Below are 16218 nucleotides of genomic sequence, written 5' to 3'. Positions count from 1 at the left end.
AAAGTTTGCTAAGAGGCAGGCAAAGTAGCTTAAAAGAAACTCCTGGATCATCCTTTTTCTTATCTCATTCTTTTTAAACCTCATTGCAACATCTGACTCAAATCTCTAGTTTCATCATCAAAGTGAGATGGCTTGGTGTTCTGTTTTTGGCTTAGGGTGTTAGAGCTTAGGGCATTAACCATTATTCTTTCTCTCTTTATCCCAGTGACCAAACAGATCCCTTTAATCGTAGTCCCCTCACCATGGACCAGATCCGGCCAAACACAGAACTAAAAGAAAAAATCCAACGGTGGCTTGCAGAGAGGAAACAACAACAACAAAAGGAGCAACTTGAATAAGTGCTGTGAACTAAACAAACCAAAAACCAACCCCAGAGTGTAGATAAACAGTTGTTTATGGTTTCTTTTTCTGATTCTGTTCCTTTTCTTTTTTTTTTTTCCTTTACTAGAGCACTGTTCTTGTTCAAATTATGAAAATTAATATTCCTAAGAACCTGACAATGTTCCCGCGGCTTACAGGAAATTATACTTATTATAGGATCACCAAGTTTAGAAATCATCACTAATTTTCACCCTTTATTTTCTCTTCCTATTCTTCTTCCTTTCCCCATCTTAAATTATATTTACTTCAACTACTAAAACTTCCTACTACCTTACTGTATCTCTCCCAAATACTGTTCAAACGTTTTTGGTGAGCACAGCTTTTAAGTATACAATGTCACATATTTCAGTGACATCTGATATCATCGGAAAATCCTCTGTAATTTTATGTATTTACTAGTCCTCATGACTTAAGCCCTTTTCTTGTTAAACTTCTGTAATGTTACAGAATAACTTTTCACATCAAAACAGGTACCTTGAAGTTTCGTAGGCTTTTGAATAGTGTGATAGGTGAGATTTTTTTTTTTAAAGGAAACTTATGCAACTTATGTTGGTAGCTTTTGTGTTATCTTGTAACTCAGAGATGCCATCTTAGACCAACTCTCTCCCACCACCAAAAATTTAGCCCTATAGTGTTTTTATGGGGATTGATAGGACAAACTTACACAGTTTTGACACGTTAGTCAAAATAAATCTGGGGTGAGGAGGCTGTTGGGCCGCTTTTTCTTATGAAAATCTGTTGCTACAAGGATTGAGCCTGAGTCTAAGAATTAGGGAACAAATACTGTAACCATGAAAAATGTCATTTTAAGACACTAATAACAATAGTATAGCTCAGTGTGTGAGATACACACACACCCCACGTGCTGTTTCATATTCATCTAGTGTAAACTAAGTACCACTTGACATTGTCTCTTCCATGGTAAATGTATGCAGTGTGTGGCCATGTTTACTAATGTACTCCTTCTGAGACTATAAAATATATAGAGTTAATATTTGTTTGGGCTTATGACTTGAATTCTAAGAGCTACTTCTAACATAGCCTTAGGTCATAAATTAGCAAAGTAGGAACCTGAGCACAACTGAGCACAACCTTATCCACAAGCCATTTTAAATATCCACTTAACCCTGTATAGTTAGTAGATGGATGGACCCGACTTTTACAAGTTGAGCTTGAGCTCCCTATTCAGTTGTGCAGCTTAACATGCTAAGTGAGGCATATTCCCCTATGGATTGCCTTTATATCACTATCCATCTAAGCCCATAGATATAAGCGACAAGTGATATAATCTAGAAACAGGGGTCATTGCTTTCTTTGGAGGGCACTTGTCAACTATAGCCTCTCTCAGATAAGATGGTAGTTTTACGATATTCCAGCATAAGTTGCTATAACCAGTCCTTGATGTGTTTTTGGTGGTATCAGTTGAAAACCTCAAATCCAAGAGGGCTTCCCCCCCTAGATATAAAGTAGATGTTGCCTATTTCTGTGCTTGTAAATGAAGAAGGAACTGTAGGGCACTGACTCTTTAATCAGCTCTGGCATTGTTACTTTTGCAAATCTCAGAATGTAAGATTAATTCAGTGTACTCCCTGGGCCTTTAAGGGATGGGTTGACAGGATTTATACCATGAGGTGTGTTACGTATTTATTATCCTCTTTCCCTGAGAATGAACTGTGTATAAAATAAGCTTCTCCCTGCTTGCATTTATCTTCCAAACCCAATCTAGTAGGATACTTTCATCTTTAAAAGAAAGGGCAGGAAGATCAGAGTTTTACAGGAAAAAAATGGAGGAAATGGGCACAAAACCTCAGAAGGCAGCTGTTCCCAGCAGCTTTCTAATTAATAACCCTTATGCTGCCTCTAGTGTCTGTCTGTATTCTAGTCCTGTATTTTACCTTCAGATTGTAAGCCTTTGTCATCAAGCTTTCCTTTCTTTTTTTTTTTTAAGCTCTTTAAGTTTTTATGAATGGCTGTGACACCATTAATGCTGCTGAATATTTAAACTCTTCACAAAGGCAAGTTCGTAGCTTAAGGCCGCTATTGGTAAGGAAACCAAGTGTCTTCTGTGCCTTTTTTCTTTCTGTGAAATAAGTTAAGGACATCCAAAAGAATGAGTCTTTAAAAAGTTATCTTGGTACAACATGGTGTGTATATACACTTGGAAGCTTAAAAAGGTGTTTTTGTCTGGAACTCAGAAGCAGCTCTAAGAGCAAACCTCCTAACATACCTTGTTTTATGTGTTGGCTTTGCTAGAGTATAATAGGAAAATGAAACTCTTTAATCAGCTCTGGTATTGTTCATAACTTACCAACAGGCTGATACTAAACTTGGAAAATTAAGTAGGTTTTGTCAAGCAGTCTGAGTTGTGGTTTTTTTCAATGTAGTCTTTAATGGATATGTGACAACTGAAGGAAACTTTAAAGGCTTTTTAATGGTGCAAGTGAAGGTGCCAGTTGCTATTTAGTATCACACTCTACAAGAGCTTCATTACTTTATTTGATGCTGGTTGCTAAGCAGCCGTTGCACAGAGCGTAAGTCTACTGGGTACCTTTACAAGCCGGAGGCTTAACACTGCACTATTGATGTCATGTGAGGAAATAATGCACATGCTCTAACTGCTGAACAGGAAAAAAACCTAGAAGCAAAGAAAATGAAGAACAAAACAACAAAAGGATTGGTTGAAATAAAACTTGATCAACATAACTGTATTTAGAAACATTCCAAGGAGGTTACTTCTTGTCAAACTTGCCTGGGGGTGTTTGTTCAAAACTTGTATTTAATAAATGAACGCCTGACTTACAGCCTTTGTTCATCACTTTATTATGGTGTTAAAAACTATTGGCAGTTTCAGAAATACCTCTGAAAATCTAGAGGACTCTTACACTTCTTTTTAGGTAGGTAATATCAAATATGTGACCTGGATGACCTAACCTGCCTTACCAGGACTCTGGAAGGGATGCTGGGGTTATCTTCGATAATCTCAAAGCATGGTTTTGCCTAATCAACTCCCTTTGGCTTCATTTTTCTGGCCTTGCCCCAGATCTTTTAATCATATGCTATTGTGGCTTTGCGCCTGTAGCTCAGTGGCTAGGGCGCTGGCCACATACACCAGGGCAGGCGGGTTCAAACCCTGCCCAGGCCTACTATACAGTGACAACAACAACTAAAAATAGCCAGGCGTTGTGGGCGCCTGTAGTCCCAGCTACTTGGGAGGCTAAGGCAAGAGAATCACTTAAGCCCAAGAGTTAGAGGTTGCTGTGAGGCCAGGGCACCCTACCGAGGACAACACAATGAGATTCTGTATCAAATCTAAAAGGGGCCACACCTGTGGCTCAGTGAGTAAGGACACTGGTCCCATATACCACGGGTGGCGGGTTCAAACCTGGCCTCGGCCAACCTGCCAACTAAAAAAATAGCCAGGCGATCTGGTGGGCACCTGTAGTCCCAGCTACTCAGAAGGCTGAGGCAAGAGAATCGCCTAAGCCCAAGAGCTGGAGATTGCTGTGTGCTGTGATGCCACAGCACTCTACTGAGGGCAAGAAAGTGAAACTGTGTCTCTAAAAAAAAATTAATAATAAAAAATCTGAAAGAATCATGCTATTGTGCTTCCCTTTTCTGCCCCTTATTTCTATACACCCTGTCATGCAAGACCTCAGACTAAATTAACCCAACCATTCACCTGCTACAGTATTCAGACTGTTGTTGGTTGGAGGAAAAAAAAAATCTTTAGATGTGCAACCATAAACTTGTAATCCCTAACACTGCCTAACAATCCTGTGAGTTCTAAACATCAATAGCTGTTATAAACTTTAACCTTTTTTCTCAGTTTCTCTCCTTCCAGTTTACCCTTCACACTCCATGACATTGGCTGGTACTTCACTGGGAAGATGAAGACTAGAATCTCAACTTTCAAACTTCTTTCCCATCCTATCTCTGGAATAGGCCCCACTAATCTCAAGCTGTTCCTCCACCTTTATTTCTTGACTCATGAAGGCTTTTGTAAATACCCCTTGTTTCTCCCATGAGTTCCCCATCACCCTTTAGTTTTCTGATATATATTCCTTTACTGCTGTATTTCTTCACCCATTCACCCCGGCTTTCATACTAAATTTTTGAAACCGTGCCAGTTAATGTCAAAGATTTCCATATTGCTATATTAATTTGCCCCTCCTTAATGTGACTTCTCTTCAGTATTCTTAATTTGACTCACTTCTTTATTAAAATACTCTTGGTTCCTTGGTATCTTCCTTTTTTGACCTCTAGCATTCCACGAAGCAGAGTGCTATTTACTTCCGCTCTGGCTTCACCAGGATATAATGCTTAAGGTCTGTTCTCATAATGCCACTTCACATCTTTTCCTCCAGTCATATCAAATTATAAAGTTTGATCCCTCTACCATTTTATCCAGCAATCCCACTACTGGGTACTTACAAGGGGAAAAAAGACATTTTTTTTTTCTTTTGAGACAGAGCCTCAAGCTGTCCCCCTGGGTAGAGTGCCGTGGCATTACAGCTCACAGCAAGCTCCCACTCCTGGGCTCAAGCGAGTCTCCTGCCTCCGCCTCCCAAGTAGCTGGGACCACAGGCGCCCGCCACAACGCCCGGCTATTTTTTTGGTTGCAGCCGTCATTGTCGTTTGGCGGGTCCGGGCTGGGGATTCGAACCCGCCACCTTAGGTGTACGTGGCTGGCGTCTTAGCCGGTTGAGCTATAGGCGCCGAGCCGGGAAAAAAGACATTTTATTAAAAAAAGACACATGCACTCAAATGTTTATAGCAGCACAATTCACATTGCAAAGATGTGAAAACAATTCCAGTGCCTCTTAATACATGAATGTATAACTAAAATGTGATATGTGTATACCGTGGAGTACTAATTGATGAACTCTCTTGTATTAACCTGGATGGAACTAGAGACAATTTTTTTTTTGGCCTGAGCTGGGTCTGAACCCACCACCTCTGGTATATGGGGCCAATGCCCTACTCCTTGAGCCACAGGCACCACCCAACTAGAGATTTTTTTTCCTTTTTTCTAATCACAGCTCATAGCAACCTCCAACTCCTAGGCTTAGGCGATTCTCTTGCCTCAGCCTCCCAAGTAGCTGGGACCTCAGGCACCCGCCACAACACCCAGCTATTTTTTTGTTGTTGCAATTTGGCCGGAGCCGTGTTCAAGCCTGCCACACTCAGCATGTGGGGCCAGTGCCCCTTTTTTCTTTTTATAAAGTTTTACTTTGTGGTCTTCAGTAGAGTGCTTTGGCATCATAGCTCACAGCAACCTCAAACTCTTGGGCTCAAGCAATCCTCTTGCCTCAGCTTCCCAAGTAGCTGGGACTACAAGTGCCTGTCATTCTGTCACAATGCCCACTATTTTTTGAAGATGGGGTCTGCTTTTGCTTAGGCTCATCTTCTAAGAATGGAAAAATACCCTATGTACTCACTATTAAACTGGAACTAACTAATCAACACTAAGTGCACATAGGGAAGTAACACTCATTGGAAATCAAGCAGGTGGGAGAGGGGAAAAGATGGGTAAATTCTCACCTACAATGCACAATATCGGAGTGATGAGAACACTTGTAACTTTGACTCAAACTGTACAAAAGAAATTTATTTATTTATTTATTTTTTTTTGAGACAGAGCTTCAAGCTGTCCCCCTGGGTAGAGTGCCGTGGCATTATAGCTCACAGCAACCTCCAACTCCTGGGCTCAAGCGATTCTCCTGCCTCCGCCTCCCAAGTAGCTGGGACCACAGGCGCCCGCCACAACGCCCGGCTATTTTTTGGTTGCAGCCATCATTGTTGTTTGGCGGGTCCAGGCTGGGGATTTGAACCCGCCACCTTAGGTGTACGTGGCTGGCGCCTTAGCCCGTTGAGCTATAGGCGCTGAGCCAAAAGAAATTTAAGTAACCAAAACGTTTGTACCCTGTATAGTCTGGTATTTATTTATTTATTTATTTTTGAGACAGAGTCTCAATCTGTCACCTTGGGTAAAGTGCCCTGGCCTCATAGCTCACAGCAGCTTCCAACTCTGGGCTCCAGTGAGCCTCTTGTCTGTCAGTTTTTCTATGTTTTGGTGAAGACAGGGGTCTCACTTTTGCTCAGGCTGGTCTTGAACTTGTGAGCTCAAGCAATCCGCCTGCCTTGGCCTTCCAGAGGACTAGGATTACCGGCATGAGCCACCATGCCCAGCCATATTCTGAAATTTAAAAAAAAAAAAAAAATCAGTTTCAACATTCCATATTATATAGCTGTTCTCTTTTACATCAACTCAAGGATCTTTCTCTAGTAAGTCTTCCGAGATCAGCACCATCATACCTAATCTGATACTTAAAAGTACATCCCCTCTCTTTACACTGCAACTTCTTCACATCCCAGTTCTGCCACTCCCTAGCTATCAATCCCAGTTTCAAGGGAGACAAAACGGAACACACAGGCTTTCTTTAAATTCCAAAATGTAGGCTCGACGCCTGTGGCTCAAGCAGCTAAGGCGCCAGTCATATATACCTGAGCTGGCGGGTTCAAACCCAGCCTGGGCCCACCAAACAACACTGACGGCTGCGACCAAAAAATAGCCCGGCCGTTGTGGCAGGCGCCTGTAGTCCCAGCTACTTGGGAGGCGGAGGCAGGAGAATCCTCCTCCAGGAGTTGGAGGTTGCTGTGAGCTGTGATGGCACGGCAATCTACCCAGGACGACAGCCTGAGGCTCTGTCTCGATAAATAAATAAATTCCAAAATGTCTAGCATACTGGAGGCGCTCAATAATTGTGACTTGGTTCCTCATATCTACATAGCTCCTCGTGGCTGGTTACGGAATTAGGGGAATTGGATAACATAATTCCTAACATAATTCAGAGGTTACCAAATATCAGCTAAAGAAAAGCAATGGCTGAGTCTGGTGACAGACTCTGTGGTGCCTGCTCGGCCCCTAACATGTTTGGCCTCGGATTCTCTCTACCTCGGTAAAACGAACGTGTTGCTCTAGGTAGGAGAATCTCAGCGATACCATCTGCAGTTGTGACTTCCCCGGTTCTCAGCAACGCAGCAAAAGAAACCTACGCGAAGAACCGGCGGTCGGCGCCAAGAAAAGAACCAGCGCCTTAGGGCGCATGCGCACTTCCTTCCTGGCAGGCCTTTCGGCCCTCGGTGCGTGGCTGCCCCAAGAAATGCCTGTTTGTCTGCGGAAAACCTCTGGTCTTCACATGCTCTCCGATGTCATCTCTTCCTATCCACTTTCTCTTCTGTGACTGAACAAAATTAACTGACCGAGAGAATTTTGCAAAGGTAATAGGAGACCTAAGTATCTTGAACAGGCATGGAAAGAGGCAGCCTGACCTTGGAAGTGGGACGGGGTCCTGCCGCGGGTCCTTTCGGAGTGTGACATTCAGCCGGCTGTTCCGGGCGACTGTCTTTCCATCCTAGCACCATGGCTCAATTTGTCCGTAACCTCGCAGAGAAGGCCCCGGCGCTGGTGAACGGTGAGCGTGGTGTGAGACTACCCCAGCGGGTACACGGGTGACGGGGAGGCTTGTGATGGCCTGAGAGGAAGAAACGGGCAGTGGTGACCCCAGGGGCCTACGGGAACTGGGGCGGGACGGCCTGAAGGCGGAGGGAACAGAGGAGGCCAGTTTGCGACTCTCTAGCCTTCCACTGCCTGGCCTGCAGTTTGGGTTCTCTAGAAACCACGACAATGACGGCAGGCTGTGTAAAGGAAAGCCTCAGTTGTCCAACAGCTGCCGCCATCATATCTCTTAACAGAATATGGAGGAGATGGGTCTGTTAGGAGAACACCCTTAGCTCTCCTAAGAACAGAAATATAGAGGAGGTGCCTGTGTTTACTATAGCTAAGAAAGAAAGAGCAGAAATGGGAAAGTACAGAAATTCGGCCTCATCAGGTGGTCTGGTTCTCCATGGAATATTTGAAAGTCAACAGGAATGTTTAAGGATGGGTGAGCTTTGGAACGTGAATTTTGCTTTCCGCTCTGGACAGATTTTGAGACACTTCCACTTTAATCTGAGGGAAATTGTAGGTGGAATTGAGCTTTATAGATAAGTATCCCGGCCCCAGTAAGCGCAGAAAGGGATTCATTCGTATAAACCATAATCTTTGTTATCATAGCTTAACATTAATGGAATTTTTTGTTTGAAGAGCCTCATTGGTGGACCACTGTATTTCAAAACAACCCTGAACAGTCACTAGTCTCTTCAGTCAGTAAATGTTAGTTGTCTTGTGAGTTGCAAACTATTCATTTCATTCCTGAAGGTGAGATAAGTTAAATTGACCTAAGTTTTTCACTAGATGAGCTATGTTCTATATTCTGTTACATGATTGGAAGTCAGATTTTTAAATAACTTTTATTCAGACTTGATTATAAAATCTGAACTGAATATCAGAAAAATACATGTAATGCTTTTGAGTGTATTCTACTGTGTTTGGTATTTTTTTACTCATTCTTCCCTTCCCTCCATCAGTAGTCAAACAACGAGTTATTGAAGGCATTACATTGCCAGATGCTATGAATACTTCAGGTTTTTTTTCTGTACAACCCCACGGCCTACAGTGAAACGTATTACACTTTTTTCCAAAGAATTCAAGTTTGCAACTTTTATGGAGATGATCAAATATCTGTTACAAAGCTCTACCTACAGTTTTGCATAAAGAGAGATAAAAGGATTGAAGGCTTCAGTCTTTTGCCTTTGTGGATGATTTTAGTTATAGTTTTTAATATTTCAAGTGGATTCTTTATTTCCTAAGCGTAGCTTTTCATATCTTGTAGCTGGTGCATGCTAGGGAATTGCAAATTAATTTTAATTTAAATTATTGGTAACATCAAAATAATTTTGTTTGGCAGCACCCATAGCTCAGTGAGTAGGGCGCCAGCCATTGTACACCAAGGCAGGCAGGTTCGAAACTGGCCCAGGCCTGCTAAACAACAATTATAACTCCAACCAAAAAACAGAGTCTCACTGTGTTGCCCTCAGGAGAGTGCTATGGCATCACAGCTCACAGCAACCTCAAATTCTTAGGCTTAAGTGATTCTCCTGCATCAGCCTCCCAGGTATCTGGGACTACAGGCGCCCACCACTACACCTGGCTGTTTTTTGTTGCAGTTGTCATTGTTGTTTAACAGGCCCTGGGTGGATTGGAAACCGCAAGCCCCAGTGTTTGCGACCAACGCCCATGGTACCCTAACCATTGAGCAATGGGTGCCAAGCTGACTTGTTATTCTTCTAAAAGTACTTAAAAAGGAAGACTCCCTTGGAGCCAGAATGTAAAAGTGGAAATATAGAGTCTAATTTTTTTTCCCTTTAACTAAACTGTAAACTTTATTTGGATTGCACCAGTTTTTCCATTAATCTCTTTTCAGTTCCAGGATCCAATTCAGGGTACCACATTGGATTTAGTTGCTGTGTCTCCCCAGCCTCTCTGGTCTATGGTGGTTTCCCACTCTTTTCATCTTCCATGACCTTGACAGTCTTGTGTTGTCCAGGTATCCTTAAGAATGTTTATCAGGGCTGCACCTGTGGCTCAGTGGGTAGGGCACCAGCCCCATATACCAAGGGTGGCAAGTTCAAACCCAGCCCCAGCCAGCTAAAACAGCAGCAACAACAATAAAAAGCCAGGCATTGTGGCAGGCGCCTGTAGTCCCAGCTACTCTGGAAGGCTGAGGCAAGAGAATCATGTAAGCCCAAGAGTTGAAGATTGCTGTGAGCTGTGACAACACATCACTCTACTGAGAGCAACAAAGGGAGACTGTCTCAGGAAAAAAAAGAATGTTTCACAATCTAGGTTTGTCTGGTGTTTTTCTCCTGGTTAGTCTGGAACTATGGATTTTTAGAAAAAGTACCACAGAGATAAGGTGCCCTACTCAAATACCAGGAGGTAAATGATGTCCACATGACATCACTGATGACATAAGCTTTCTTTTTTTTTTTTAAGAGACAGAGTCTCACTCTGTCACCCTCAGTAGAGTGCTGTGGCGTCACAGCTCACAGCAACCTCCAATTCCTGGGCTTAGGTGATTCTCTTGCCTCAGCCTCCCAAGTAGCTGGGACTACAGGTGCCCTCCACAACGCCTGGCTATTTTTTGTTGCAGTTTGGCCAGGGCTGAGTTCGAACCCACCACCCTCGGTATATGGGGCCAGCACCCTACTTACTGAGCCACAGGCGCCGCCCGACCTAAGCTTTCATCTCTTGGTTAAAACTTGATTGTAGCCGTGTTTGATAGGTTCCTCCACAGTAAAGTTACAACTTCTTTATTTCCATAGTCTATCCTTCAGTCTGGCACATGGGGGTTGGTGTTACAGCAAGGGATTTCATCCCCTATAGGAGGAATCATCTACATATACAAAATTAAAAAGAATTCATGAGAAAGATTTGTTTCAGTTTATTCAGTCATATATGGATTCATACATTTATTTCATACTTCGTATATCCAATACTTTGTTATTTATCACTCCACTTGTTTGATCCTTGTTATTGGGAGCTCTTTCAGGTTGGCACCTCTGTCCCTCTGACATGACCCTTGTGTTCTAGTACTACAGAATGCTTCAGTTGCTTGGCTGTGTTTCTGTCTGAAACACAGAATCTTGTGTTTTCCCTGTCTCAGCCATAGAATCAGCCATTTCTTCAAGGTGCCCTAGTTCCTTTTATTACACTATGGAAATTAGAAACTAAGAGCTAGGTGCTGGGTATACTCATTGCTACAAGAGTATCATTGCTTATAGGTCTTTTCAGTGGACAGGGATATCAGTATATATCTATATAGATTGTGTGTGTGTGTGTGTGTGTGTGTGTGTGTGTGGGCGTGCATACTGACCCATATATATACATGCATGCATATATAATTGTTTTAGTAGCTATCCATTGGTATATTTATATTAAGCTAAACATGAGTTCATATGGATGTCTCTGGCTCTAATCCAATACCACAGTGTTTATTTTTATTTATTTATTTATTTTTATTGAGACAAGAGTCTCACTCTATTGCCCTGGGTAGAGTGTTGTGGCATCAGTGTCATAGCTCACAACAACCTCAAACTCTTGGGCTCAAGTGATCCTCTTGCCTCAGCCTCCTGAGTAGCTGGGACTACAGGCATGTGCCACTACGCCTAGCTAGTTTTTCTCTTTTTAGTAGAAATGAGGTCTTGCTCTTGCCCAGGTTGGTCTTGAACTCCTGAGCTCAAGCAGTCCACCTGCCTCAGCCTCTCAGAGTGCTAGTATTACAGGAATGGGCCATCACACCTGGCCTATTTTGCTTCTTTTCTTGCTTGTCTGAAACTTTGCTCTCCTTCAGTGAAAAACCTCGTCCCCACCATCTAGTGTTCATTTTTTTGTTTTTAATCTCTTGTATACATGTAAAAGTTTTTAACCTGTACTCCCTGAGAAGCAAGTTTACCAAATAAACTAGTTTTATGTACAGTGTACTGATTCTTTTTTTTCTTAAAGAATGAAATAGTTAAATATCTATATGTTGAAGGTAATTTTAGTTGGTTGGCTGTTCCACAAGACTTTATGTTTTTTTTTGAAACAGCATCTCTGTTGCCTAAGTTAGAGTGCCATGGCGTTAGCCTAGCTCAGCAACCTTAAACTCCTGGGTTCAAGCAATCCTCCTCCCTCAGCCTCCCAAGTAACTGGGACTACAGGCTCCTGCCATAACACCCAGCTAATTTTTCTACTTTTAAGTAAATACAGAGTTTCATTTTTGCCCAAGCTGGTCTCAAACTCCTGAGCTCAAGCAGTCCTCCTTCCTCAGCTTCAGCCTCTCAAAGAGCTAGGATTATAGACATGAGCCACCGTGTCCAGCCAAGCCTTTGTACTTTTTGATTGCTCCATCTTATGGGCATTGTCAGTTCTATTTAAAACTTTCTTAGGCTGGGTGCAGTGGCTCACACCTCTAATCCCAGCACTTGGAAGGCTGAGGCAGGCAGATTGTCTAAGCTTACAGGTTTGAGACCAGCCTGAGCCAGAGTGAGACCTCATCTCTAAAAAATAGCCAGGCATTGTGGCAGGCACCTGTAGTCCTAGCTACTTGGGAGGCTGGGGCAAGAGAATCACTCAAGTCCAGGAGTTTGAGGTTGCTGTGAGCTATGACACACAGCACTTTAGCAAAGGTGACAAAAGTGAGGCTCTGTCTCAAAAAAAAACAAAACTGTCTTTTAGACCTTTGTGTCTGCTTAAAGATATATCCATGGCACTAAACACATATGATGGAGATAGCAATTCTATGAATAGGAAAATATCCAAATACAGGCAGTTAATAAGAAAAACACCAAGAGCTTTGTATAATCCATCTTGGGCCCAAGAGATCCTCTTGCCTCAGCCTCCCAAGTAGCTGGGACTACAGGCGTGCAACACCATGCCAGGCTAGTGTTTAGTAGAGATGGTGTCTCACTCTTGCTCAGGGTGGTCTGGAACTCCTGAATTTAAGCAATCTGCCCACCCACCTTAGCCTCCCAGCGTGCTAGAATTACAGGCATGAGCCACTGAGCCCAGCCTATATATAGATTTTACTTTTTATTATTTATAGTGTTTTTGAAAGAGAAACATCTGTGCTTTTAGATAAAGATTTAATCCAGCACATATTAATAAGGATACCAGATGTGGATACTAATTATTATAGTTCTATCTAGATTTGTGGCTAATATTGCAAGGTTTTAAAAATATCTATACAAGGGCTAGGTGCAGTGGCTGATGCCTGTAATCCTAGCACTCCGGGAGGCCAAGGCATGTGGATTACTTAAGCTCAGGAGGTAAAGACAAGCCCCAGCAACAGCAAGGTCCATCTCTAAAAATAGCTAGGCACTATGGTGGGTGCCTATAGTCCCAACTATTCAGGAGGTGAGACAAGAGGATCACTTAAGCCCAGGAGTTTGAGGGTACTGTGAGCTATGACACTATGGCATTCTACGAAAGGCAACAAAGTAAGACTCTGTCTCAAAAATAAATAAGTAAAAATATACAGTAGAACAATGGACTAAACAAACTGATCAACATATGGAGCCAGTCAACATGATGAACTAGGCCTGCTGTACTGATATGTACATGTCCAGTCTATGAAAATTGGGTCAACTTGAGGTGGTTAATGTAGGGAAGCAATCAACTATGGAGGTTCTACTGTGGATGGTGCGCGTGTGTGTATATATACATATACATAGTGGGTGTGTATGTTGTCTGGGATAGAGCATAGTAGCATAATCATAGCTTATTGCAACTTCAAACTCTTGGACTTAAGCAATCCTTCTGCCTCAGCCTCCCAAGTAGCTGGAACTACAGGTGTACACCACCATACCCAGCCAATTTTTCTGTTTTTTGAAGAGACAGTCTCACTATGTTGCTCGGGCTGATCTCGGAATGAGCAGTCCTGCCTTACCACCTAATGTGCTGAGATACAGGCATGAGTCACCACATCCAGCCTAAAAGTCTTACTCTTAAGCATGCCAGTCTACATAGCTTCTTTCCTCCCCTTCTACACTTCTTCCCACTGAATTTCCTGGTCTCTCTACCAAGAAAATATGATAAATTGCTGCTGTTTTCTTCTTTTTAAATCCAACTCCTAGTAACTTTACAGTTAACTAGATTTGCTATTCATAAATGAAATAACAGAACTAGCGAAGGACTGACATGATTGAATGTGCGTATAGCTTCCTGCCTGATTGAACTGCTCTGTGACACAGGCGTTCTGCATCTTTAAAAGCCTCTTGTTACCAGGGAGCAGCTTTGACATTGCACACCGGGTGCACATTTGGTACAAGCAGTGAATGAATGTGATGCATGAATAAATATTTGTGTCCAGCCCACACATCTGCTTCTTTCAGTCTCTAGTGAGTTCATCCTGGTTTTTTTTGTTTTGTTTTGTTTTGTTTTGTTTTGTTTTCCAGCTGCTGTGACTTATTCGAAGCCTCGATTGGCCACATTTTGGTACTACGCCAAGGTTGAGCTGGTTCCTCCAACCCCTGCTGAGATCCCTAGAGCTTTTCAGAGCCTGAAAAAAATAGTCAATAGTGCTCAAACTGGTAGCTTCAAACAGCTCACAGTTAAGGTAACTATGGGCTAAGTGAAAACGTATGTGCGTAACAGAAAATGTTTTCCCTTGGGGTTTTTCTGATTGTTTTGATTAATCTACGTATTTTCCAGTGAGGCTGACTCCACCATACTGGGAGATAATGTCTTTCTTGACTGCTGAGAGATACTTACTTTTCTAATTTCATCATCTGGAAAGCAATAATTGGACTATTTTATGTATTAGTTTCCTAGGAGTCTTCTACTAGAGCAAAAAGTGAGCATTTTTACTGGGAAACTTTTTTTTCATTTTCTATTTTGGATAGTATACTAAAATATGGTGACATACTTTGCTAATTCTGAATTTTTTTTCATCATAGTCCTGAATTTATCCCCAGTTCAGCCAAAATATCTTTTGAGAATACCAAAACCTGGGTTATTGAATTATATAAAGATAAAACTCTAAAAACTATAAGAATTAGAACCTGGATTTGGGTTTACTTGCATGACCCAAGCACATGATCCAAAAGGTCTAGGTAACTAAATAATTGCCTATTTTAGAACCTGTGCCCTGGGAAATATGATTATTCTTCAGAAGACTTCCAAAAACTTTGGGTCTGATTGATGAGGATCATTCATTTCCACAAAGTGCTAAAAAGAAAAGGCCCAGTTTGTTATGGAGAGGAATTTTTTCAACTAGTGAGTCAAGATCTGTACTTTTGCTCATGTGAAACTGCTTTCTTGAACCATTTGTGTATTTTTCTCGTTAGGGCAATAAAATGTTGATCTTTAAAACTAAGTACAGAATGCTTGCAAAGAATTAAGCCAAATAACACATGAGTAAAACTGATATCTGAAGAGGAAGACAAAGCCCTTCATCTTCCAACAGATTTTCTTTGGCCAGATAGAAATATATATATATACTTGGGCTTCCTAGAGTCATCCTTTCATAAGAATGCCCTATCTAGATGTGTCAGCTGTTTCCAGGATGTGGGTTGTTTTAGGGCTCATAAAGTGTCTCATAAACTAATAATGAAAGGGTTAAATCAGTTCAGGTCTTTAAAGAATGCTTTGAAAGAATTTATAAGCTCTAGACTACTTACCTTACAAAATTGAAAGTTCAAGGGTTCTCAGCAGTTTAACAAAGTTAACATCAGTAATTCTATACTTCACTAAAACTGCCCTCTAGTTTGAATTGCATCCGTATAGTCTCTGTCTCTTAGTCCTGGAACAAGAGTTTTAAATATATAAGAAAAAAAAAAGAGACCTTAAAATTTGTGCTTCTTTTTTAGGAAGCTGTGCTGAATGGTTTGGTGGCCACTGAGGTGTGGATGTGGTTTTATGTCGGCGAGATCATAGGCAAGCGTGGCATCATTGGCTATAATGTTTGAAGACCAAGCTTTAACATCTGATTACATTTGACTTATTTGAGAGGACCATGTGTGATCAGACTGTTACCTGAATAAAATGTGTCAAAAATCAATGTTTTCTCTGTCAAATAGTACGCAGGTCACAATTTCTCTTGATATAAAGTTGGTTTGTCTTTTGTTTTGATACATTAATACAGCTCTTTGTGTGTGTCTAAGTGCTTAGCCTAAAATTGGAAAGGATGTGTGTGACTTGTCAGCTGGTGCATGAATATATGAAGATAACATTTTAATTTGAAGATTCAAAGTACATGCTATTTAAGCTTTATTGCCAGAAAGTGTGGGAAAGGACCTTGAGAAACTCTTAACCCACCACAGTAGGAGAAGTAGTGATACTATGTGCCAAAATGCAGTTAAGGCTCAGCGCCTATAGCTCAAGTGGCTAAGGCACCAGCCACATACACCAGAGCT

The 16218-nt window shown here is 41.8% G+C and overlaps 2 protein-coding genes across 2 annotated transcripts in view; both read left to right on the top strand.

Annotated features, from left to right (window-relative positions):
* UBE4A (ubiquitination factor E4A) overlaps positions 1-3182 on the top strand; it is a 47719-nt gene extending 44537 nt beyond the window's left edge. Inside the window, exon 20 of the mRNA XM_003796852.3 lies at positions 206-3182. Within this exon, the coding sequence (XP_003796900.1) occupies positions 206-338 (133 nt within the window). The 3' untranslated portion in view covers positions 339-3182. The remainder of the gene's footprint in view (positions 1-205) is intronic.
* A 4535-nt stretch (positions 3183-7717) lies between these two features.
* Positions 7718-15863, top strand: ATP5MG (ATP synthase membrane subunit g). The gene is made up of 3 exons (XM_003796850.2): positions 7718-7856; positions 14260-14420; positions 15673-15863. The coding sequence occupies exons 1-3, from the start codon at positions 7805-7807 to the stop codon at positions 15769-15771; spliced, it is 312 nt and encodes a 103-aa protein (XP_003796898.1). The 5' UTR covers positions 7718-7804; the 3' UTR covers positions 15772-15863.
* Positions 15864-16218: the final 355 nt, after the last annotated feature.

Source organism: Otolemur garnettii, unplaced genomic scaffold (assembly GCF_000181295.1).
Source record: "Otolemur garnettii isolate 467f Iridium unplaced genomic scaffold, OtoGar3 scaffold00108, whole genome shotgun sequence".
Lineage (NCBI taxonomy): Eukaryota > Metazoa > Chordata > Mammalia > Primates > Galagidae > Otolemur > Otolemur garnettii.
The sequence above is the reverse complement of the archived record's forward strand: the minus strand, read 5'-3'. Positions and strand labels throughout refer to the sequence as shown.